The following is a 24,115-nucleotide window of genomic DNA, read 5'->3' as shown; positions in this document are numbered from 1 at the left end:
CATAATTTTGTTCTTCTTTAATGCTGAGTAATATTCCATTTTGTATATGTACCACATTTTCTTTATCTATTCATCTGTTAAAGGGCATTTGGGTTGGTTCTGTAGTTTAACTATTGTGAATTGAGCCGCTCTAAACATCTATGTGGCTGCGTCACTGTAGTATGCTGATTTTAAATCCTTTGGGTATGAACTGAGGAGTGGATGGCTGGGTCAAATAGTGGTTCCATTCCAAGTTTTCTGAGGAATCTCCATACTGCTTTCCATAGTGGTTGCACCAATTTGCAGTCCCATCAGCAATGTATGAGTGTACCCACATCCTCACCAACACTATTGTTTGTATTCTTGATAATTGTCATTCTGACTGGAATGAGATGAAATCTTAGAGTGGTTTTGATTTGCATTTCTCTAATTGCTAGAGATGATGAACATTTTTTTCATGTTTGTTGATCGATTATATTTTTTCTTCTGTAAAGTGTCTGTTCAGTTCCTTAGCCCATTTATTGATTGGGTTATTTATTTATTTATTTTTGGTGTTAAGTTTTTTGAGTTCTTTATATATCCTAGAGATTAGTGCTCTGTCTGAGGTACGTGTGGTAAAGATTTTCTCCCATTCTCTACACCTTTCTTTACCTTATGATTGTTTCCTTTCCTGGGAAGAAGCTTTTTAGTTTGAATCCATCCCATTTATTGATATTTAATTTTACTTCTTGCACTTTAGGAGTCTTGTTAAGGAAGTCGGGTCTTAAGCCGACGTGATTAAGTCTGGGCCTACTTTTTCTTCTATTAGGCGTGGGGTCTCTGTACTGGTGCCTAAGTCTTTGATCTACTTTGAGTTGATTTTTGTGCAAGGTAAAAGGTAGAGGTTTAATTTCATTTTGCTACATAATGGATTTCCAGTTTTCCCAGTACCATTTGTTGAATAGGCCACTTTTTTCCAATATGTTTTTGGTGCCTTTGTCTAGTGTGAGATAACCATATTTATGTGGGTGTCTCTGTGTCTTCTATTTTATACCATTCGTCTACATGTCTATTTTGGTGCCAATACCATGCCATTTTTGTTACCGTTGCTCTGTAGTATAGTTTAAAGTCTGGTATTATGATGCCTCCTGCTTCATTCTTCTTGCTAAGGATTGCTTTGGCTATTCTGGGTCTCATTTTTAAAATGGAATTTCATGATTGCTTTTTCTAGTTCAATGAATAATATCATCGGGATTTTAATAGGAATTGCATTAAATCTATATAACAATTTTGGCAATATGGCCATTTTGACAATATTAATTCTGCCTATCCAAGAGCATGGGAGAGCCAGGCACAGTGGCACATGCCTGTAATTCCAGCGGCTCAGGAGGCTGAGACAGGAGGATCACTAGTTCAAAGCTAGCCTCAGCAAAAAGTGAGGTGTTAAACAACTCAGGGTAGACCTTGTCTCTAAATAAAATACAAAAAATAGGGCTGGGGATGTGGCTCAGTGTTCGAGTGTCCCTGAGTTCAATCCCTGGTACCACCCTCCCTCCATCACCCCCCAAAAAAAACAAGAGAATGGGAAGAATGGGAGATCTTTCTATCTTCTAAGGTCTTCTTCAGGTTCTTTCTTTAGTGTTCTGTGGTTTTCATTGTAGAGGTCTTTCACCTCTTTTGTTAGATTGATTCCCAACATTTTTTTTTTTTACTTTATTGTGGATGGGACAGTTTTCCTAATTTCTCTTGCAATGGATTCATCACTTACATATAGAAATGCATTTGATTTATGAGTATTGATTTCATATCCTGCTACTTTGCTGAATTCATTTATCAGTTCTAGAAATTTTCTGGTGGAATTTTTTGGATCTTCTAGATACAGAATCATGTCATCTGTTAATAGTGATAGTTTGAGTTCTTCTTTTTCTTTTGGATCTCTTTATTTTGTCTGTCCTACTATACATTCTTTATTAGAAATCATGGGTAGAGGCTGGAGTTGTAGCTCAGTGGTGGAGCACTTAACCTAGTACATGTGAGGCACTGGGTTTGATCCTTAGCACCACATAAAAGTGGATGAATAAAGTGGAGGTATTGTGTCCATCTTCAACTAAAATAACTTATATGTCATGGGTACTTTTCTTATATACCTAGCAATATTTTTTCACCTGTTTTGTGGTATAGTGAGTTGCTTTGATCTATTCTCACAAGTTTGTAAGTTTCTTGAAGAGTATTCATTTTTACATTCCATACAATCACTGTTACCACAGTTCCCTGCACAAAGTTGGTATTTGATATGTGTTAAAGGAACAAATGAATATTGAATGTAAAAAGAGGATATGACATTTGATGAAGGGAAGGGGTTGGAGAAAATCAAAATTTGTATCATCATAGGTTTTTAAACCTTTTTTTTAAAGTTCAAGTACAATGTCTGCAAATGAAATCTTGTAGGAAATCATGAAGAAATGAGAGCTAAAATAGGAATGATCTGGCTAAAAGAAGGCAAAAGGAAGGACAGAGTCCCTATTGTTTTTTTAAATACCAGAGATTGAACTCAGGGGTACTTAATCACAGAGCCATATCCCCTACCCTTTTTTTGTATTTTATTTAGAGACAGGATCTCACTGAGTTGCTTAGAACCTCACCAAGTTACTGAGGCTGGCTTTGAACTCATGATCCTCCTGCTTCAGCTTCCTCCTACAGGAGTGCAACATTTCACTTGGCCACCTATTTGTTTTCTATCCTCCCATTCCTTAATTTTCCCAGGGGCTCTGAGAAACCTCTGGGGCTCTAGGAAAAATAGTTTCAAACCAGTTATCTAACTCCCTCAAATGATGAGAAAGCCCTTTGAAATTACTTTACTAAAAAGTTTCCTGGCAAATTGGTTTAATTGCAAACCTCGGATTTAAATCCAAAGCTTTTGGTTGAAAATCTAGTCATTTTCCACTTTGCCATGAAGTCTAATAGTATTATAATGGACAAATACTAACTAATGAGAAAATTTTGATATATTTTGAAGATGGTTTTATAGAGATGTTGAGCCAAAAACTAGTGTTTTGGGTTCAAATTTTGTTGTAACAATGGGGAGTTAGCTGTCTGGGAATTATAGTTGAAACTATTGGGAATAGATAAGATCACCAAAGAAGAAAATAAAATAAAAAACATTTCTGAATGTCCTTGATATTTTTCTTGGATAGGACTTTTATCCAAATTTTTACCTATTCTAGACAGAACCAAAGGCAGAATCCTAGATTGATTGGAAGGATAGCATGAGTAAGGCAGAAACAGAGCAACATTCTGCTGAATGAGCACATGAAATAAGTAAATACTTTTGTTCTTTACCCGAAAATCCACATATATGTCTTCTTTCTTCAGATATGTGTTACAGGATGGGAGCCCATATATGCGCTCCATGAAACAGATTGCAAAGGAAAAACTTAAAGCAAGACGCAACAGAACTGCATTTGAAGAAGTAGAGGAAGACCTGAGGCTGTCTCTTCACCTCCAGGATCAGGATTCTGTCAAAGATGCAGTGCCAGATCAACAGTTAGATTTTAAGCAGCTCCTGGCCCGCTATAAAGGTAACATGCTTCCTAGTGAATATTATAATCATGCCAAAAATTTCTAGTGTTTTTCCCACCATGATGTAGAAGAAGAAAAATGTGGCTTTTTTATGTCAATTGCCTTTAATTTATCAAAACAACCTTAAACTTAGGAAAAAAAGCAGTTCCAGCCAACTGTGATGGTGCACATCTGTAATCCCAGCAGCTCCGGAGGCTGAGGCAGGAGGATCTCAGATTCAAAGCCAGCCTCAGCAACTTAGTGAGGCTGTAAGCAACCTAGGGAGAAGGTTATTCACATGCCTCAACATCAAAAGTATAAAGGGCTGGGAATGTGGCTCAGTGGGTAATTTCCTTTGGGTTTAGTCCCTGTTACCAAAAGGAAAAAATAGCTGTTCCAAAGTTTATGTAGATTATGTTACTATATTTGCCAAAATAGACAATCCAGAAAAGCTCTGAGACTATGCAGTAAACTCTTACACCTTTTACCCTCGCTCACCAATTAATGTTTTGCTTTGTTTGCTTTGTCATTGGTTCTGTGTACCTGTGTTGGTTTTTTTTTTTTTTTCTGAATCTCTTGAGTTTCAGATGTGATGTCCCTTTATCCTAAGACTTTAATATGTACCTCCTGAGAACAAGAACATTCTCTTACATTACTACAATATAGTGATCAAAATGAAGACATTTAACACAAATACTTTTATTTAATCCACAGTCTATTATTCAGATTTTGAGAGTTCTCTCAATAGTCTCCGTTATTGCCAATTTTTTGCTGAGTTGCTAAGACTAGCTGGGACTTGTGATCCTCCTGCCTTAGTCTCCAGAGTTGCTGGAACCATAGCATGCTGGGATAACAGGTGTGCACTACCACACTTGGCTTAAGCATTTTGATTTATTTTATTAGATGCGCCTTCCTCTCAAGTAAGACTCCACCTAGCTATTCTTTATTCCTATGTGGTTTTCTGTACATATAAGCTTGGCTGAACACATAGAGGCCTGAAGGTTACTACCTTTGTAGCAGGCTGACCTCACACACCTGGGTTGAAGCTATCCTACCTTAGCCTCCCAAGCATCTGGGACTACAGGAGCATGCCACTGTGCCTGCCTTGCTTAGTTTTTCTGAGAAAATTTTTGTTTCCCTGTTTAAAAAATAAAACAAAAACCTTGACCTAACTGATCTCATTGCTCTTTCATTTTTTAGAAGATTAAATAATGTTTTCTAGCTCAATTTCTGGAACTTTTAATAGTTTTATTAAAAAAATGACAGTCTTTTTCAGGACATTTGATTAGTTAAAACTACCAAACAATATATATTTTTTTAATTAACTATTTTCACTTCACTGCCTTTTTTCAGTTCAGTAATAGTTTCTCCTTTTTGAAAAATCTGACTATTTGGAATCCTAGCAAAGAAAAGTGATTTCCTGCTCTGACCTCTGTATCCAAACACACCCTTGTTTGTGTAGTCTGTTTAATCCTTTCTCTCATTTTGCCCAACATGGGGTTCACTCTACTAAAACATTGTTTAGAAACTGTGTTTTTGCCCCTCTTCAAACTTACCATCATCATATAGGAAGTTTCCCTTTCTTGATACTTATTATAGTTATTTTGTTTCAGTTAAACTGTAGTTAGGGTGATGGACCATCAGGAGCACCCAGGAAGAAAGGGTCATAGTGTTTGGAGAATTAATCACCCCAATAATATGCTACTTGTTTTTAAAAGAGCTTAGGCTCACAGTACAATCCAAAGAACTGTCTTCTACCAAATGGTGTAGAAGGAGATTGTAGACCTAAGGGTCTCTGGATAGGCTTCAAGAATTTTGGGGAAGCCCTTAAAATCACATGTATGTTTACAGGAAAGATCTATAAGTTTTGTCATTTACTTAAGGGAACCCAAAGATTAACAGCCACTGTTATAAAGATGCTAATAAAAGCTATGGCCTCTACGTGTTGCTTTCCATGGATTGCTATTACCCTGACTATGAGCTAATCAGATCAGAATTTGATTGAATCATGAGTTTATATACTGTGTAGTGGTAAAAGGAAGGAAAGAGGAGTCTAAAGTAGCTCCTCTAGGTCTCTATAACAGAGGCAATAGCCTGCTCCTTGAGTCATTGTTCAAGATTAACTCTAGAAAGTACTCTAGAGGGGGCTGGGGTTGTGGCTCAGTGGTAGAATGCTCACCTAGCACATGTAAGGCCCTGGGTTCAATCCTCAGTACCACATAAAAATAAATCAATGAAATCAAGATATTGTGTCCAACTACAACTAAAAAATAAATATTAAAAAAAAAGAAAGTACTCTGGAAATTTATATTTTCCAAGAAACTAAAAGATAAATGTTCACTTCAGTACATTAAATTAGAACATCTGTGTTAAATCAACTGAACATTTACTTAGTTCACAGGCATATTGTCTTCAATAAGGTATAATTATTCTTCTACTTTTTCCCTTTCTTTCAGGGGTCAGCAAATCAGTCATCAAAACAATGTCCATTATGGATTTTGAAAAGGTTAATCTTGAATTAATAGAGGCCTTGTTAGAGTGGATTGTGAATGGAAAGCACTCCTATCCTCCAGGTAACTGCGTCTTCATCCAGGCCGAATGATGCACAAATTAAACACTGTTTGAATCACATTGCAGACCACACAGGGAGGCCACAGAGCAGTGGGGTTAAGAGCTCAGCCTTTGGAGTCTAGTAAATTTTCCAGTTCTGCTCTTTAGGAATCCTGTAATCTTGTAGCCTTTATCATTTCTACTGAACATTTACCTAGTTCACAGTTTCTTATTTGTACAGTAAAAATAGTAATAAATCCTCTTACATAAAGCTATTTCAAGAATTAAAATAAACCAGCCACATGGGGGCTGAGGATATAGATCAGGGTAGAATACCTGTTTAGCATACAAAGGCCCTGGTTTCAAACCCCTGCACCACATACATGCGTGTGCGCATTTACACACATAGTTAGAAAAATAAATAAAAGAAACCATAGATAAAGCACTTAACATTGAGCCTGGCATAGAGTTTATGCCCAGTAGATACTATCTCTAATAATGGTTTATGAAACACTTATTATTGATATCAACACTGATAACAGTGCTGTTGCTATAGCACAGAACAATCACTACTTTTCTCCTCCTCACTGTATTCCTGTCCCAGTGATCTTCTTCACCTCACTTGCAATCCTTTATCCCCAGAGCAGACACCCCAGATCTTCTTATAACTCAATCCTTTGCATGATTCAGGTTTCTGCTTACATGTCTTCTCTGCAGAAGATGCCTTGTCTTCCCCTATCCTATCATAATATCCAAAAATGATTTTCATTTCATTATACTTAACATGGTCTATAATTAGACTTTTGCTTACTGACCATCTTCTTCAGTAGAATGTAGAGTCCTTCAGAACAGGAATTTCTTGTTCACTATTATATTTCTTAAACCCTAAAACAGTACTTGAACATTTAGGCATAGAGGAAATATTTGTTGCATGAATAAAGAAAGGGCAGTCATTATTGGGTGATCATTGAATAAAGTGATTTATGTGCTTGTTAGTACTTCAGAGAAGTGAGAATGACTGCCCTCTTCTGCTTAAACTTAATCATTATGTAGTATTTTCTAAAAAGACTAAGGCATGTAAAATTATTAAAGTGCATTGTTTTTTTTTCTTTTGGCAAATAATCAGTTGTGGCTAATATATTATCAGTAGATTGAATATCTTGTTTCATGCTAAAAGAAAAGACTTACTAAAAAAAAGCATAGAAGTCAAAAAGAAATATTAGAAAATTACCTAATATCAAAGCGAAGTAAATATAGTGATTAGAGTACATTTGTGAATATTAAACATATTCCTGATACAGATGGCAAAGCCATGAGGGCAGAGCAGATCACAAGGTGCATAAGAAAGCCAGGCATGGGCTGGGGATGTGGCTCAAGCGGTAGCGCGCTCGCCTGGCATGCGTGCGGCCCGGGTTCGATCCTCAGCACCACATACCAACAAAGATGTTGTGTCCGCCGAGAACTAAAAAAAAAATAAATAAATAAATATTAAAAAAAAAGAAAAGAAAGCCAGGCATAGTGGTGCATGCCTGTAATCCCAGCACCTCGGGAGGCTGAGACAGGAGGATTGTGAATTCAAAGCCAACCTCAGGAAAAAAAAAAAAAAAAGTGAGGCACTAAGCAATTCAGTGAGACCCTGTCTCTAAATAAAATACAAAACAGGGCTGGAGATATGGCTCAGTGGTCGAGTGCTCCTGAGTTCAATCTCACCCCATCCATCCCACCCCACCCCACCCCACCCCTGCACCAAAATAAATATAAATAAAATAAGGTGCACAAGAATATAGATATACTTTCCCCCCATCTACATAGATTATTTTATTACTCTAAAATTTTGTGGCATTTTAGCATGATGAACATGGGGCATACAATGGAAAGAGCATGGATCTGGGACCAGAAACCTTAGGATTGTATCCAGGCTTCATGCTTACTAGCCAGTGATGTGGCCAAGTTACTGAATCACAAGGTGACTAATGAGGATCAAATGAGAAAATGTATGTGGACATTCTTTGTATACCATGAAGTATTTCAAAACAGCGGTACAAGATCTCTTTTGACCATTTTATTTTTTTAGTCATTTAGATTCCTTCTTTATTTAGTGGGAAGAATAATTGACTAAATAATAGGTCATGAGTTATTTGTGGGATTAAGGGAGGGGCTAGTGAAGAGGTTATCAACCTGTTCTCTGAATAAAGCAAAAAAGAAAATAAGTGGGCTGGGGTTGTATCTCAGTGGTAGAGCGCTTGCCTAGCACATGCAAGGCACTGGGTTTGATCCTCAGCACCATATTTTAAAAAATAAATAAATAATAAAAGTATTATGTCCATCTGCAACTAAAAAAAAATTTTAAAAAGAAGATAAATATTGCTGAGTGACTTCTTGGCATAGAATTATGCTGTGATCCATTATTGGTTTGTATTTTTTAATGTAAAAATTTAAAGTTCATGAACTATTAATATGATATGGCTAGTTAATGTGCTGCCTCTTTCAAATGTATCCAAATTTATATTACCAGATTAGCCAGCCAAATGTAGTTTCTTTTTCTCATTCCCAGTAAAATGTTTATGGGACTTTATTCATAATAGAAGAATCTTCCAGTCTTAAGGGTTAGAAGGCTAATTTTTCCTATAGAAACAGAATGTCAGTAGCCAGAGCACTGAAGAAGTATGTCTGAAGAACTTCGATAGTGATTCTTGTGTAATGTAAGGCATTATGCTTTTCACACCTCACTTCTTGTTATAGAAGGATAATCATACTCAGTTTTGTCTTTATTAAGTTGGAGAATGTACAAAAACCATAATTTATTATTTATTTAAATTGTTGGGGACTTTACAAAGAAAATTGTGAAAAATTCTCAGATTATTGCATTTTTGTTTTGTTTAATACAGATTTTTAATTTATATTAGTTTTTTCTTTTTCAGCTATCTTATTGATTCTTTTTCTACACCCAGGTGCTATACTTGTATTTCTACCAGGACTAGCAGAAATCAAAATGCTTTATGAACAGTTACAGTCTAATTCTCTTTTCAACAATCGACGTAGTAATCGGTAAGCTAATGGCTTTCTAGATCCTTAATCATCCATTACAGTTATCTGCAAATGTGAACAACCAGAAGAGTCATGTTAGAATTCTCGCCCTCTTTAGACTCTGGTGTCACTCTTCAAGCTTACATTTGTTTATGCCAGCTGGAAATGGACAAACCTGTTTGCTCCAGGAAATCAGTTATTCCATCCATCAAAGAAAGATATTTATCTTCACTTAGCATTATGACTCAGCAAACTTGCATGTAATTCAGTTGCCAAATTCCCTGGAGGAGGAGCAAATGGGGGGACCAGCATTAGTAACAACAAAGAATGCTACCATTTTGAAAGAAAATAATTTTCAACGGGTCCTGTTCTAGCAGCAAGGCACACCAGGCATGCCTCCACATCTAAGGGAAAGCTAGCAAATGAACACACTCCCTAGAAATATAAGAATGAAATTTTTTAACTTCCATCACAGTTTTTCCCTCTCTCTGATTTAAAAAGTAGGGGTAAGATTTTTCTCTGCTGGTCAGTTTGCTCTAGGTTTGTTATGTGTAGAATATCAATTATTTCTTCTCCTTGACTATTGACTACTGAATTATACTCTAGCACTTTCCTCGAGTTGGTACAAGGTTTTTAGTTCCTAGAACTGAGTATTTTGTAAGGGTCAGAAAGCACTTTCCCATTAGAAGAGCTGGGGACATGTGCAGAAAAGTTGCTCATATGTGAAGTCATATTGTTGGTTTTAATGGAAATTCACCCATGTAACTTAATTTCAGTACTTTGTGCCAGATTATTTAATGTGCTTTTATTTCTTTTCAGATGTGTTATTCACCCTCTTCACTCATCTTTATCCAGTGAAGAGCAACAGGCTGTATTTGTAAAACCCCCAGTGGGTATAACCAAGATTATAATTTCCACCAACATTGCTGAGACTTCCATAACCATTGATGATGTTGTCTATGTCATTGATTCTGGGAAAATGAAAGAAAAGAGGTGATGTTACAAGGACTAAAGATTTAGGGTGACAGCTGTTAATGGCTAATGATAAGATACATAGATTACTATTTTAAAAATACCTTATGAAAACTTTATGTGTGATGTGTGAATAGCCAGGACCTTGAATCTTAAAAGTCAAGCATAAAGTTCTAAGATTTTTACCTTGGAGACAATCAGTTTTCCTCTCATAGTCTTCATAAGATTTTACTGTATTTAGATGAAAGAGTTGAATAAAGAAAATGTATTGGTACTTGATACCATTTAAATCAGCACTAGCTGTGCCCACGAGGAACTCAACTATTCTAGAACACACAGGGTACTGTGTCCTTCTACAGAGGTAAAATGTAATTCATCTCTTCTGTCCATGTAAAATAGTTCAAATTTTTATTTCCCTTTTCTTTATAGATATGATGCCAGCAAAGGGATGGAAAGTCTAGAGGATACTTTTGTATCTCAAGCAAATGCCCTGCAAAGAAAGGGTCGAGCCGGCCGTGTTGCATCTGGGGTCTGCTTCCATTTATTTACTAGTCATCACTACAACCACCAGCTTTTAAAGCAGCAGCTACCAGAAATACAAAGAGTGCCACTGGAACAGCTGTGTCTAAGGTTACATGTTGATTTTTTGTTTTCTGCTTCTAAAAGGTTTCTCACCCTATTTAAGTTCCATGGTTTTCTTTTCCTAGTAGAAGATATTTTGCTAAGAATGTACATGGGTGAACTCATTCATTTGCGAAGAAAGAGTTCTTCAGTGTGTCCTTTGACGTTTCTTTCAACTTTCTGCATATAGAGATCTCTTATATTGCAGAACATGGCCCTAAATAGAGCTCAAGAATACATTTGTAAGTTAGGAAAATAACATCAAGGAATTCCTTCTGGGGTAACAACAATATCAAATTATCCCAGGGAAAAATCTGTAGCCTCATTATCAGAGAAAAGTGAATGAAACTTGAAAACACCATTATTTACTTAATGAACAAATATCATAAAACAGGATTTAATGAATGAATGATCAAATTTAATGTTATTGAGACTGGGAAGCCTTTGATTCAACTTTTCTGAAAACTTGCTTGATAATATATGAGAACTGTAAAAATATCCATGCTCTTTGAGCCAGTCATTCCCTTGAGGAAGTATACCCATAAAAAATTACTGAAAGGGGGGAAAAAACTACTCATACAAAACTGTTATAGTTCTTCTTTTCTGTAGCACGTGCATTTTTTTTTAAAGAGAGAGAGAATTTTTTTTTTTAATATTTATTTTTTAGTTCTCGGCGGACACAACATCTTTGTTGGTATGTGGTGCTGAGGATCCAACCCAGGCCACACGCATGCCAGGCAAGCACGCTACCGCTTGAGCCACATCCCCGGCCCGAGAGAGAATTTTTTAATATTTATTTTTTAAGTTTTCTGCGGACACAACATCTTTGTTTGTATGTGGTGCTGAGGATCCAACCCAGGCCACGCGCATGCCAGGCGAGCACGCTACCGCTTGAGCCACATCCCCAGCCCATAGCACGTGCATTTTGAGAGCCTACTGTTTGCCCAGCACAGGGCTCAGCACTAGGGATACTATGAGATTAAAAAACATTGTGTCAGGGCTGGAGTTGTAGCTCAGTAGTGGTGGAGCACTTGCTTTGCATGGGTAGGCACTGGGTTCAATCCTCAGCACCACTTACAAATAAATAAAAAAAGGTATTGTATCCATCTGCAACTAAAATATATATATATTTTAAAAGACAAACAAACATTGTGTCCATAGTTAGGCTTTAAGAAATTAGGGGAGTAAGGGGCTGGGAGTATAGTTCTGTGGTAGAACACTTGCCAAGTATGCATGAGGCCCTGGGTTCAATCCCCAGTACTGCAAGAAGAAAATGTTAAGAAATTGGGGAAGAACTGATGCCATAAACTAAGGTAGCGGCAGTGCAAATGGAGAGGAATGAAGAGATTCAAGAGAACTTTGAAAGTTGATTAACCCATGAGGGAGGGTGAGATAAGGGGCAAATGTAAGTGTATTTCTGTCAGTGCATGTCTTAAAATGAAATACCTCATTTGGGAAAAAGCTAAGTACCAAGTACATATACACTAATAATTATCTAAGTGTATTTTGTTTTCTTTTTTCAGAATTAAAATTTTAGAGATGTTTAGCACTCATAATCTACAATCTGTGTTCTCTCGGCTCATTGAACCTCCACATGCTGATTCTCTCCGTGCCTCAAAAATACGATTACGAGACTTGGGAGCATTAACTCCAGATGAAAAATTGACCCCTCTAGGATATCATTTGGCCTCTCTGCCTGTGGATGTGAGAATCGGCAAACTGATGCTATTTGGGTCTATCTTCCGCTGTTTGGATCCTGCTCTCACCATTGCTGCCAGCTTGGCCTTTAAATCACCTTTTGTAAGTAAACAACATTCTTGTAGAGTTTATGCCATGGGTCTCTAAGCAGATCCTGAGAGCATCAGGGGTGTGAGCCCCTTAAAATATTACATATTGGATATGAATTTTTTAAGGACACACAGTCAGTATGAACTTTGTGAATAGGACTTCCCATTGCCTATTTCTCAAATCATCTCAATACAGTCACTCACTGTTTTCTTTCATTGGGAATTTGGAAAGACTCATTAGAAATGCTAATGTCATTCTTAGCCAAAACTGAGTACCCATCCTTTGTTGGACTCTCTAAATATGATATTAATGTAATCATTTACCCACTGAATTACCTAAGAAAGAAGGAATTTTACTTTCAAATAGAAAATAAAATTTTAGCCAGGCATGGTGGCACATACCTGCAATCCCAGACACTTGGGAGGCCAAGGCAGGAAGATCCCAAGTTCAAAGAGCTAGGGATATAACTCTTTGATAAAGCACCCCTTGGCTCAGTACCCAGTACCAAAAAAAAAGAGAGAGAAAGAAAAAATTTTATTGTTGCTGTTATGTTACCTATAAAGTTATTCAGATGTACAAAAATTTGAGAGACGTACTAGAAATGGTTTCTAATGATTTTCAATGGTGTCACAGCTACAGCCTTGGTTTAGCTTGCCAGGAGGAGCTACTGCAGCTTAGGCTGTTATCTTCATAGCCTGATAAAGAATTGATAGGAGAGTGGAAAGCAGTGAAAATTTACTTCTCTGCTTATTTTACAAATTTTTAGAAAAAAAAGGAAGTTCTGTGAACATTATTGAAAATATTACTTATGGGTAGAGAAGCAGGAGAGACTCACAATATAAAAGATGAAAAAAAAATCTATAAAAAAGAGCTTTCTCAGCATGTGCAAGGCCCTGGGTTCAATCCCCTGTACCCAAAAAGAAAAGGAACAACAACAACAAAAAGATTGAATTGCTCTTTGATGACTCTTGCTACTTGGAACTAAAAGACCCAGAAGAGCTTATTTTGGGTGGGTGGACAGACTCACAGGAAAGAAAAGACCATTAGCTTGCCAGTTACTGCCATACTTGCTTTTAACCAGCTGACCCACAGAGTATGCTTTGTTCCACACAAAATGCTAGCCCCAGGCACCTGGCTTCAGCTATAGGAAAGTGCCATTTGAAACCTCAGATGTGGACTGGGGTTGTAGCTCTGTGGTAGAGTGCTCACCTTGCATGGGTGAGGTCCTGGGTTCCATCCTCAGCACCACATAAAAACAAATAAATAATTAAAGATACAAAAAAAAAAAAAAAAACCCTCAGATGAAACATGTCCTTCAAATCATTTTTCTCACTTAGGTGTCTCCCTGGGATAAAAAAGAAGAAGCCAACCAGAAAAAGCTGGAATTTGCATTTGCAAACAGTGACTATCTGGCCCTTCTGCAAGCATACAAGGTAAGTACTTAACCAAATAGCTTTGGTTACCAGAGTTGGCACTAAAAACAAAGTGAGTTCAGTTTGATTTTTCTCCACAATTTAGGGGTGGCAACTGAGTACAAAAGAAGGTGCGCGTGCAAGTTATAATTACTGCAGACAAAACTTCTTGTCAGGAAGAGTTCTGCAGGTGAGTTGTTTCTGTGACAGTTTATTTTCATTCATCTTCCAAACACTATAGTTGCTCGCCAGAGGGCATTGCAACTTTATCTCCCTTGTCCTGTCTTGACATCAAAAATGTTATTTCTGGAATATGCTTAGCTTTCCCAGCTACATAAAATGGACTGCTAAACTATGACATCAGTCTTCTGTGCTTAAACTTTCAACTGACCTGTTTCTCCCTGGAGGTCACCTCTTCTGAATATAGAAGATAGAATAGAATATTGGCACAGTGGAAATAACTGCTTAGTAGGAGTCAGTTTTCCCAACACTTTTTATTTTTTATTTTGAGATGAGGTTTCACTAAGTTGCTCAGGCTGGTCTCAAACCTGTGATACTCCTGCCTTCAGCCTCCTGAGTAGCTGGGAGAAGAAGGATTTGAAAATGGCCACGGCACATGACTAATTGTAGAATTTTTATAAGATCTCAGTGAAAACCTTGTGGTAAAATGGAGACTAGTATATTTTATTCCTAGTCATATTTTGCCATGTTATTCATGTGTACTTGAGACACTACAAGAAAATGCTTAAATTGTCATCAATTAGATTGCTTAGTTTTCACTTTTTTGGATTATCTCCTTTTCTAGTGTCAGATATGTAACTTATAAAAAAATTTTGTTTTAAGCACTGGGGATTGAACCCAGGGTTTATACATGCTAAGTAAGCTATAAAAAGGAGTGTTCAAATCTAAAACATTTAATAATGTCCCATTCCTAAGAACTAATGTGAGCCAGCAAGATCACAGGTAGGAGGAAGAGAAAGTTCTGAAGAATTTCCTTAAGAGAATCATTAGCCACTCTAGGCACAGTTAAGGAACTGACATGAAGACATGAACAGAAATGCAAGCAGAAGAAAACTAGATAGTAAACAGTGCCACAAGCAAAATAAACTACATTTTTTTATTGTCCTGAGAATTTTCAGAAAAAATAAGACCACCTCCACCTCCAGTGAACATGTTTAAAAATATAGAGTTAAATAAATGATCCATGGGTTTTCTGATATTTTTGAATGTCCATGTAGCTCTCAGCTCTGTCTGCTAGTTTGTATAAGTTTGCTACCCACCAAAGTTATACATTTGTGTGGTCTCATTGTTGTAGTCTGGACACCCCCTTTGCTATGCTGATGCCCTTTCTTAAAGGTGTTTCCACTTCTTTCAGGAAATGGCCAGCCTCAAACGACAATTCACTGAACTATTATCGGATATAGGGTTTGTAAAGGAGGGACTCAGAGCAAGGGAAATTGAGAAAAGGGCCCAAGGAGGAGATGGTGTCCTAGATGCCACAGGAGAAGAGGTAAAGAATGTGTAGTTACTTCATATTTCTAATTAATTAGCTCATGAGTAAAATATTAACTCCAGAATACTTGGTGAACATTCTTCTTCACTTAAGTCCTATAAACAGGAGGTTAGTGGCATTCTTGATTTTCTTCTTTCCCCAAGTGTGGCAGCTAACACTGGTGAGAACAGGATGCTTTTTCTGTTCATTGTTGCTTTTTGGGGGGTGGGGCTGGGGGGGCTGGGGATTGAATCTTGTGCATGAAAGGCAAGCACTCTACCAGCTGAGCTATATCCCCAGCCAATACAGTAGTTCTTAATTCATGAAAGTACAGTAGACTTCCAGTAATATTTCTCAAATCAGGGCAGACTTTTTCCAACCAAGGATGGTCCTATAATTATAGGAAGGGTACTTCTTCAAGATGAACTTGATGTTCTTCTGTTCTGGAGATTCTAAACATCTCATGAACCAGATGGAATCTCTCCATCTGAAACAGTGGAATCTCTCCACTGATACTTAACACTGGCCTTTTTAAAATAATAGTAATAATAATAATAATAACAACAACAACAACAACAATAACCTCACAGCACAATCAGGAACACTGGTTTTATAACTGCTTTGCAGTGATCTAGAGAGTCATTATGGGCTCCTTGAAGTGGCTGCTGTGTGACTGTGAGTCAGAAGGTTTACTTTTTACTTAGACAAAATTTTTCTAGCAAAGAAATAGAAGTTAGATTTTTTGTTTGTTTGTTTGCTTAAGATAGAGATCACATGAAATATAATCATAAATTCCAGGCAGAAGTAGCTGTATTACTTGGTAAAATTTCTTGAATGATTAATATTGTATTTCTCTCCTAGGCAAACTCAAATGCTGAGAACCCCAAGCTGATATCAGCAATGCTATGTGCTGCTCTTTATCCAAATGTAGTGCAGGTAACAAAACATTTTTCCTGGATCCTTCCATTTCTTATTTGATTTGTAACAAGGGGATAAACTTAAAATATGCTCATCAGTCATCTTAAAGAGATACAAACACACAGCTCATATATATTTGATATACATTTCCAGTTCTTTAATTCTCCCCGACTGTATAGATATATCATTCAGGGATACATTTATTATGTAAAATGAGGAGCCTTTTTTGTGTGGTGCTTGGAATAGAACCTAGGGTCTCCTGCATGCTAGGCAGACACTTTATCACTGAACTATATCCCCAGTCAGTCCTTTTTTTTTTTTTTTTTTTGAATCATGATCTCCCTAAGTTTTTCAGGCTGGCCTTAAACTTGGAATCCTCTTGCCTTGCTTCCCAGATTACAGGGTATACCACTGTGCCCAGATAATAAAGTACCTTTTTAATCCTTCTGACATATTATTACATTCCAGAAATTAGAGTGAACATAAATGTCACTTTTCTAGCCAACCTATATGTAATTAACCTTCTCTGTTAGGTAGAAACTTGATTCTACTGTAGTTTTCTTTATGCTTTCTACTCTGGACTAAAATTAGAGAACAAATCACACAAAACTGTGCTTTGCCAGAGACTACTCATGGCCAGCCTTCTGGAAACCTTCCCTGGGTGTGCTTTTGGAATTTTACCTGAGTTTTGATTTTCTAGCTCTAACAAGGGACAATTTTAAAGTTAGAAAGAATGAAGTGAATGTGGCAGGGTACTGAATTAAGACCCTAGCTTTTCGTTAATGTTCAATTGAAATCTGCTGATTAATTTATGGCTTATTTTCTGCTTAGCATTTGCATGCTTTTTGAACTGTTGAAATGTGCTGTAAAAAATCATTTGGGGGCTGGGATTGTGGTTCAGTGGTAGAGTACTTGCCTAGCATGTGTGAAGCACTGGGTTTGATTCTTAGCACCGCATATAAATAAACAAATAAAATAAAGATCCATCAACAACCAATAAAAAATTTTTCTTAAAAATCATTTGGATATGCACAAGGTCCTAGCTTAGGTCCCAGCACTGCCCCCCGCTCCTCTCAGTCCACCCCCAGCCAAAAAAAGAAAATCATTTGGATATATGTCTGCTGCTTTTGATATTATACTATGCTACCCTTGGAGGCAACTGGGTGAACACAAAGAATACTCTGCACTTTTTTTTTTTTTTAAACAATACCTTTATTTTATTTATTTATTTATTTATATGTGGTGCTGAAGATCAAACCAGGGCCTCACACATGCTAGGTGAGCACTCTATTACTAAGCCACAACCCCAGCCCCCAAATACTCTGTATTTAGGCAACTTTCTACGAATCTAAAGTTATTTCAAAATGTAAATAGTTTTTTAAAAGAAAGTGAGAAAAACTCATATGGAGACTTAAAAGTATAGAAACAAAATCCCTGGCCAGGCATGGTAGCACGCACACCTATAATCCCAGCAGCTAAGGAGGCTGAGGCAGGAAGATCATAAGTTCAAAGCCAGCCTCAGCAATTTAGCAAAGCCCTAAGCAACTTAGCAAGACCCTGTCTCAAAATAAAAAATAAAAAGGGCTGAGAAATGTAGCTCTGTGGTTAAGTGCCCCTGGATTCAATCCCTGGTGCCAAGAAAAAAAGAAAAAAATCCTGAATATGCTATAAGAAATTTTAGGTGATGATCATCAATAAGACTGGAAAAAAGATCTAATACAATCTAATAGAAAAGTAGGCAAAGGACAGGAAAGAATATACAATGCATACACAAAAATAATATTCAGCCTATCGCTGTGGTGCATGCCTGTAATCCTGGTGATTTGAGAGGCTGAGACAAGAGGATCGTGAGTTCAAAACCAGCCTCAGCAACGTCGAGGCACTAAGCAACTCAGTGTCTCTAAATAAAATACAAAATGGGGCTGGGGATATGGCTTAGTGGTCAAGTGCCCCTGAGTTCAATCTCTGGTACCCCTCCCCCCCAAAAAAAAAACAACATTCAACGTCAGCATGGAGAAATCCAAGTTAAAAGTGGCACATGGTGGTACACATCTGTAATCCCAGTTACTCAGGAAGCTGAAACAGGAGGGTCACGAATTCGTGGCTAGCCTGGGCAAGTGGGGATGTAACTCAGTGCACAAGGTCCTGGGTTCTAGCCCCAGTACTGCAAAAAAATGCAGATTAAAACAACAAAGAAGCCAGGTGTGATTGTGTCTACCTATAACTCCACCTACTTGAGAGTGAGGCAGGAGAATGGCAAATTCAAGGCCAGCCCGGGCAACTTTTTGAGACCCTATCTCAAAATAAAAATTAAAAAGGACTGGGGATATATATAGTTCAATGGTCAAGATCCCAGATTCAATCCTTGTACCACAAAAATAAATAAGTAAAAAAAACAAACAAACAAACAAACAAAAAAAAAACTTAAACACTGTCCTGTCATAAGTCCCTCAACAACCACTTTCTCTCTGAGTGGGAATAAAATTTTATATACCCTTCTTAGATAGAAGTTTCATTTCTGGAGCTTACCATTAGAAAATAGTTGCAGATGTACACAAAAATAAAACTAAAGAATGTTCATTCAGCATACAATCTAAATTTCCAATTAAAGGAAATATATTAGTGATACTATAATTTCTTTTTTTAATATTTTATTTTTTAGGTGTAGATAGACACAACACAATGCCTTTATTTTTATGTGGTATAATCCTTGAGGATTACATCTTAGGAAAATATTTAACAATGTGGAAAAATGGTCTCCATCTATTAAGTAGGAAAAGATCCTGTTTTAGTTTCAATACATGTGTATCTTTTTATTGATATTATTTTGTGCCTATGGTTTTCTATATGTAAACATAAATCTAGCAGAGAAAAATAAAATATTTATCGGTAATGCTAGTTATTTCTTAATCATGTAGTTAGATATTTTTCTTATGTATTTTTACAGTAAACATTATTTTGTAAAAAAATTAATTTTATGTGTGTATATAAAATTAGATTTTCAATATTTTATTTTATGTATTTTTTAATATCTTTATTTTTATGTGGTGCTGAAGATCGAACCCAGGGCCTTGCACATGCTAGGCAAGTGCTCTATCGCTGAGCCACAACCCCAGCCCCCAGATTTTCAATATTTTAAAGAGAGAGAGAGAGAATTTTAATTTATTTATTTTTTTTAGTTTTTCGGCGGACACATCTTTGTTTGTATGTGGTGCTGAGGATCGAACGCATGCCAGGCGAGCGAGATACCACTTGAGCCACATCCCCAGCCCTTTCAATATTTTAAATGAAATAATCTATAGAATTTTTTTGTTCTGAAAGAAATTTATTTAGAAATGTTATATTGGGATTGAGATTAATACTCCGTTTTCTGCTCCAGTGTCACCAGCTGGATCTCTGTGCCTGGTAGCCAATACAGACTCAAGGTGCCAGGCACAGTGTCATGGTCCTATAGCCTCAGCTACTAAGGAGGCTGGGGCAGGAATATATCATGAGCCCATGAGTTCAAGGACGGCCTGGGCAACACAATGACACTGCCTCAAAGAAACGAAAAAGAATCCTCTTTTGGGACTGAAGATGTAGCTTGGTGGTAAAACGCTTATATAGCATTGAGGCCCTGGGTCCCATCCCCAGCACCTAAAATAAAAAGCTGCAGACCCTAAAATATCAACATAGTTTATCCCCATGTGGCTGTTTTGTGATATAAATCCTCAAAGCTACTGTACATACCATGAAGTGGTAGCTATCAATCAATCAATAAATAAATAAATAAGCAAACAAACAAACAAGTAAGCTATACTGTTTTCAAAAGGAAACAAAGAAATGAAAGAATGGCAAAGCTATTCAAACAAGACTGGTTTATGCGGAGGGACATGCCCTACAATAAAAGTATGTATATTACAATCTCTTTTGACAAATATTTGTTGTTCAGGTGAAGACCCCAGAAGGAAAATTTCAGAAGACCAGTAGTGGTGCTGTCAGAATGCAACCAAAATCAGCTGAGTTGAAGTTTGTGACAAAGAATGATGGATATGTACACATCCACCCTTCCTCTGTGAACTATCAGGTCAGAATGGTGGTGCATACTTATATTTATTTATGGCAGGTCCTGAGTGAGAAACAGTCCCTTAAATCAGGCACACCTTGTTTAATCACTGATAGTGTCCCAGCCATACCACTGACTTAAAGAAGGTTGAATAATTATAAACAGACTAGCAATGGGACTATTTCTGGAAAAACTTTTTCTATTTCAAGAAAATTTTACTGGCTATAAACGAAACAAAACAAAACCCCTCAAGTCTGCTTTCAAATATAAAATTGTTTCTCTGAATTGGTGATTTAAGAAGTCATGAGTGGGCTGGGGTTGGGGCTCAGTGGTGGAGCACTGCCTAGCATGCATGAGGCACTGGGTTTGATCCTCAGTACCACATAAGAATAACTAAATAAAAATAAAAAAAGGTATTGTATCCCTCTACAACAAAAAATAATAATAAAAAAAAGTTATGAGCACCAGACATGATGATACACTCCTGTAATCCTAGCTACTTTGGATGCTGAATGAGGAAGATTGCATGTCTGAGGCCAGCCTCAGCAATTTAGCAAGACCCTGTCTCAAAAAGTATAAAGGTGGCTGTGGATGTAGCTCAGTGTAGAGCATCCCTGAGTTCAATCCCCAGTACCCTAAAAAAATTAATTTTAAAAAGTCACCTTTGGATTCTGGCACGGGGCTTCACACTTATAATCCCAGTGGCTCAGAAGGCTGAGGCAGGAGGATTGTGAGTTCAGAGCACTAAGCAACTCAGGGAGACCTTGTCTCTAAATAAAATACAAAATAGGGCTGGGGATATGGCTCAGTGGTCAAGTGCCCCTGAGTTCAATCCCCAGAACCACCACCAAAAAAAAAAAAAAAAAATTCCTTTTGAACACAGAAAGTTTGGGTTTGAGTTTTCTGGTTGTTTCTTGTGCTGGGGCTCTAACCCAGAGTTTCACATATGCTAGGCAAGGTTCTACTAGTGAGTTCCCCGCAACCCTGAACACAAAAAAGTTTGAGGTCCAAATGAAGTTGGCAAGTAGGTAATTGCACATATAATCCTGGAGCTCAGAGAAAAGGTGCAGGCTAGATATAAATTGGGGTATAATTAATGAACAAGCAGTATTTAAATCCATGGGACTGGAGGGATGCTCCTTATATTGCCAGTGACATCACTGTTGTCATTTGAGATTTTATGTTATAGGTCAGACATTTTGACAGCCCCTATCTGTTGTACCATGAGAAAATCAAAACAAGTCGGATATTCATCCGTGACTGCAGCATGGTATCTGTGTACCCACTGGTCTTGTTTGGAGGAGGCCAAGTGAATGTGCAGCTTCAAAGAGGAGAGTTCGTGGTCTCCTTGGATGATGGCTGGATCCGTTTTGTAGCTGCTTCTCATCAGGTAAAGGGATAATTGGTCTGTTGTTCTTGAGGGTCAGGCTATAAGGGTTTTTGATATTTGAAATACAGAAGTTCATTTAGGAACCAAGAACAGCAAAGCTAATTAAAAGTAAAGGATGAGTCTGCCATGGGACATGAGGCAGGCAGGAGTGAAGCAGGGTTGGTAGAGAATATACTTAACATGCAGAAGACTCTGGGTTCAATACCCAACTACACACACACACACACACACACACAAAAGGAAGGAAATGGTGAAATGAAAACATTTTACATTAATATATTTTATTTAACCTAATACATCCAAAATGTTTTCATTTCAACATGTAATTAATTTAAAGATCTATTGAAATATTGTACATCTTCTTTCCATACAATGTCTTTGAAATCTGGTTTGTATTTATACTCTCAGTGTATCTCAATTTGGACCAGCCACATTTCATGTAGTCACCTATGGAACAGTGCAGGTCAAGGGGGCCAAGCAAGGTTGGTTTGATTCAGCAGTTCAATCATGACAAAAACCTAGCTATCCTTGTAGTACAGGCCTTGTTATAATATCCTGGCTGCAATAGCTTCTTGCTTCACTCTGTACAGCATACCATCTAGAAAAGGAAACAGAATCTTCTTGTTTCCATCATAGTTTCCTTCCTAAACCAATTGCTGTAATCAAAAGGATGTACTAGCTTTGAAGCCTGGAGTACCTGAGCTACTCACTCCGGCAGGTTTCACAGCATGAACCCCAGGGTCCAAATGGCAGAGTTGATGCAGTGGGAAGGGGCAAAACAGATGTTGAGAAGATATCTAAGTGCCTCTACAACATCAGCATGAGTAGAATGTCATAAAAGCATAGTGTATCTCAAAACTTGCTTAATATCTGCTATTTTTAATTTTTCATTTTAATTCTCCATTTTTCTGCTTCTCATGAGACAAAGGGTAAAAGTCAACCATGCTTTAGCAGTGGAGAATACTTTATAAGCACCATATTTCCAGAATTAACCTTTCCTTAAAATGAGATATGATATTTTTTTATAATGGACCTCATTTTGTACATTACAAAATGAAAATGTGTTTAGATTGTTTTCATCCTCATGGAGTTAAAATTAATATCAGAAGCCTAAGTAATGGTGACCATAATTGAGCTATTTCCTTCTGATAGCCTGTCCACTCATACTGCGGCTTTCATTGTATATAGGTGGCTGAATTAGTAAAGGAACTTCGTTGTGAACTTGACCAGCTCCTCCAGGATAAAATTAAAAACCCAAGCATAGATTTGTGTACCTGTCCTAGAGGCTCCCGGATCATCAGCACAATTGTGAAACTTGTCACCACACAATAAAGACTAGTCTAAGAGTGCTTGCTCCTCACCTGCCTCTTGCTCACCTGGAAAGTCACAGCAGCATTTCTACCTCGGACTGAAGACCTGAGCTGGGGCTGGCCCTGCACAGGGGCAAGGGCCTGCAGTGCCGAGCCAGCTATGGTCATTTGCCGAAGGGACATTTCCACACTTTGTACTTCCAACAAAGTGGGGACACTCCCAGCACAATTTGGAGTGTCAATGATGAGAGAGTCTAAACCCAGCTTGCCAGTGTTTTTCTCTGTGACTGTTTGGGAGTGAGTGAAATTCACCTGATAACACAAAAGTGAATGTTTAATACAATTCTCTTTTAATCTGTGTATTATTTTTCTTCTGCTTTTTAATCATGTATGTCTTATATTCTTTTCTCCTGTTTTTTATTGGGCATGAGGAGAAATAATCGGTTTTTTTTTTCCTTGTCATAATAAAGGCTCAATTGAGGAAGTTAGAACAGAGAAGGAAAAACAAGCAAATAAAAATCATGTGAGCAAGAAAAATAAAAACTTCATTTTAGGCTGTTGGCTACTGATTTACTCACTTACTTGATTTGCAAGGGGGTTTTATTTTTAATCATTAAAGGTCACCTTAAAAAAACAAATTTTATCTCAGGAGGCTTAAGGCAACCCAGTTAGACCTTGTCTCAAAAAATAAAAATTGTTTAAAAAGGTGTGGGTGATGGTGGTTGGGGGTGTAGCTGAGTGGTATAGCACTTGTCTACCATGCACGAGGCCCTGGATTCAATCCCCAGTACCTCAAAAAGGAAAAAAAAAAAAGAGAGAAAAAAGAATTTAATGAGTTTTGTGTGGGGACTAAAATGCAAGCTGATGTTATCTATGATGCTCCTATTTAAAGCAGGACACGCTCTAGTGTCTTCACTCTAACTTCTCCATTTAGGAATTTCTGCTGTCTTGTAAACTCACTCAGACGCAATGGCCATATTTCACATTCCCAAAATGAGATTTTTAAAGTTTTTCAGAGTTGAAAAGTAGCTCATTGAAAGGTTGCCACGCTAGTGTCACATTTATAGCTATAAA

At 37.3% G+C, this 24,115-nt stretch overlaps 1 protein-coding gene across 5 annotated transcripts in view; it reads left to right on the top strand.

Annotated features, from left to right (window-relative positions):
• Window positions 1–23,568, top strand: part of Dhx57 (DExH-box helicase 57) — a 46,442-nt gene extending 22,874 nt beyond the window's left edge. For all 5 annotated transcript variants that reach the window (XM_026410134.2, XM_026410137.2, XM_026410132.2 and 2 more), the window contains 13 exons: window positions 3,331–3,536; window positions 5,973–6,089; window positions 9,018–9,114; window positions 9,913–10,086; window positions 10,495–10,695; window positions 12,210–12,486; window positions 13,812–13,907; window positions 13,993–14,076; window positions 15,262–15,396; window positions 16,240–16,314; window positions 20,228–20,362; window positions 21,531–21,731; window positions 22,920–23,568. In XM_026410134.2, the coding sequence (XP_026265919.2) occupies window positions 3,331–3,536; window positions 5,973–6,089; window positions 9,018–9,114; window positions 9,913–10,086; window positions 10,495–10,695; window positions 12,210–12,486; window positions 13,812–13,907; window positions 13,993–14,076; window positions 15,262–15,396; window positions 16,240–16,314; window positions 20,228–20,362; window positions 21,531–21,731; window positions 22,920–23,063 (1,942 nt within the window). In that variant the 3' untranslated portion in view covers window positions 23,064–23,568. The remainder of the gene's footprint in view (window positions 1–3,330; window positions 3,537–5,972; window positions 6,090–9,017; window positions 9,115–9,912; window positions 10,087–10,494; window positions 10,696–12,209; window positions 12,487–13,811; window positions 13,908–13,992; window positions 14,077–15,261; window positions 15,397–16,239; window positions 16,315–20,227; window positions 20,363–21,530; window positions 21,732–22,919) is intronic.
• The last annotated feature ends 547 nt before the right edge of the window (window positions 23,569–24,115 follow it).

Source organism: Urocitellus parryii, chromosome 12 (genome assembly GCF_045843805.1).
Source record: "Urocitellus parryii isolate mUroPar1 chromosome 12, mUroPar1.hap1, whole genome shotgun sequence".
Lineage (NCBI taxonomy): Eukaryota > Metazoa > Chordata > Mammalia > Rodentia > Sciuridae > Urocitellus > Urocitellus parryii.
The sequence above is the reverse complement of the archived record's forward strand: the minus strand, read 5'-3'. Positions and strand labels throughout refer to the sequence as shown.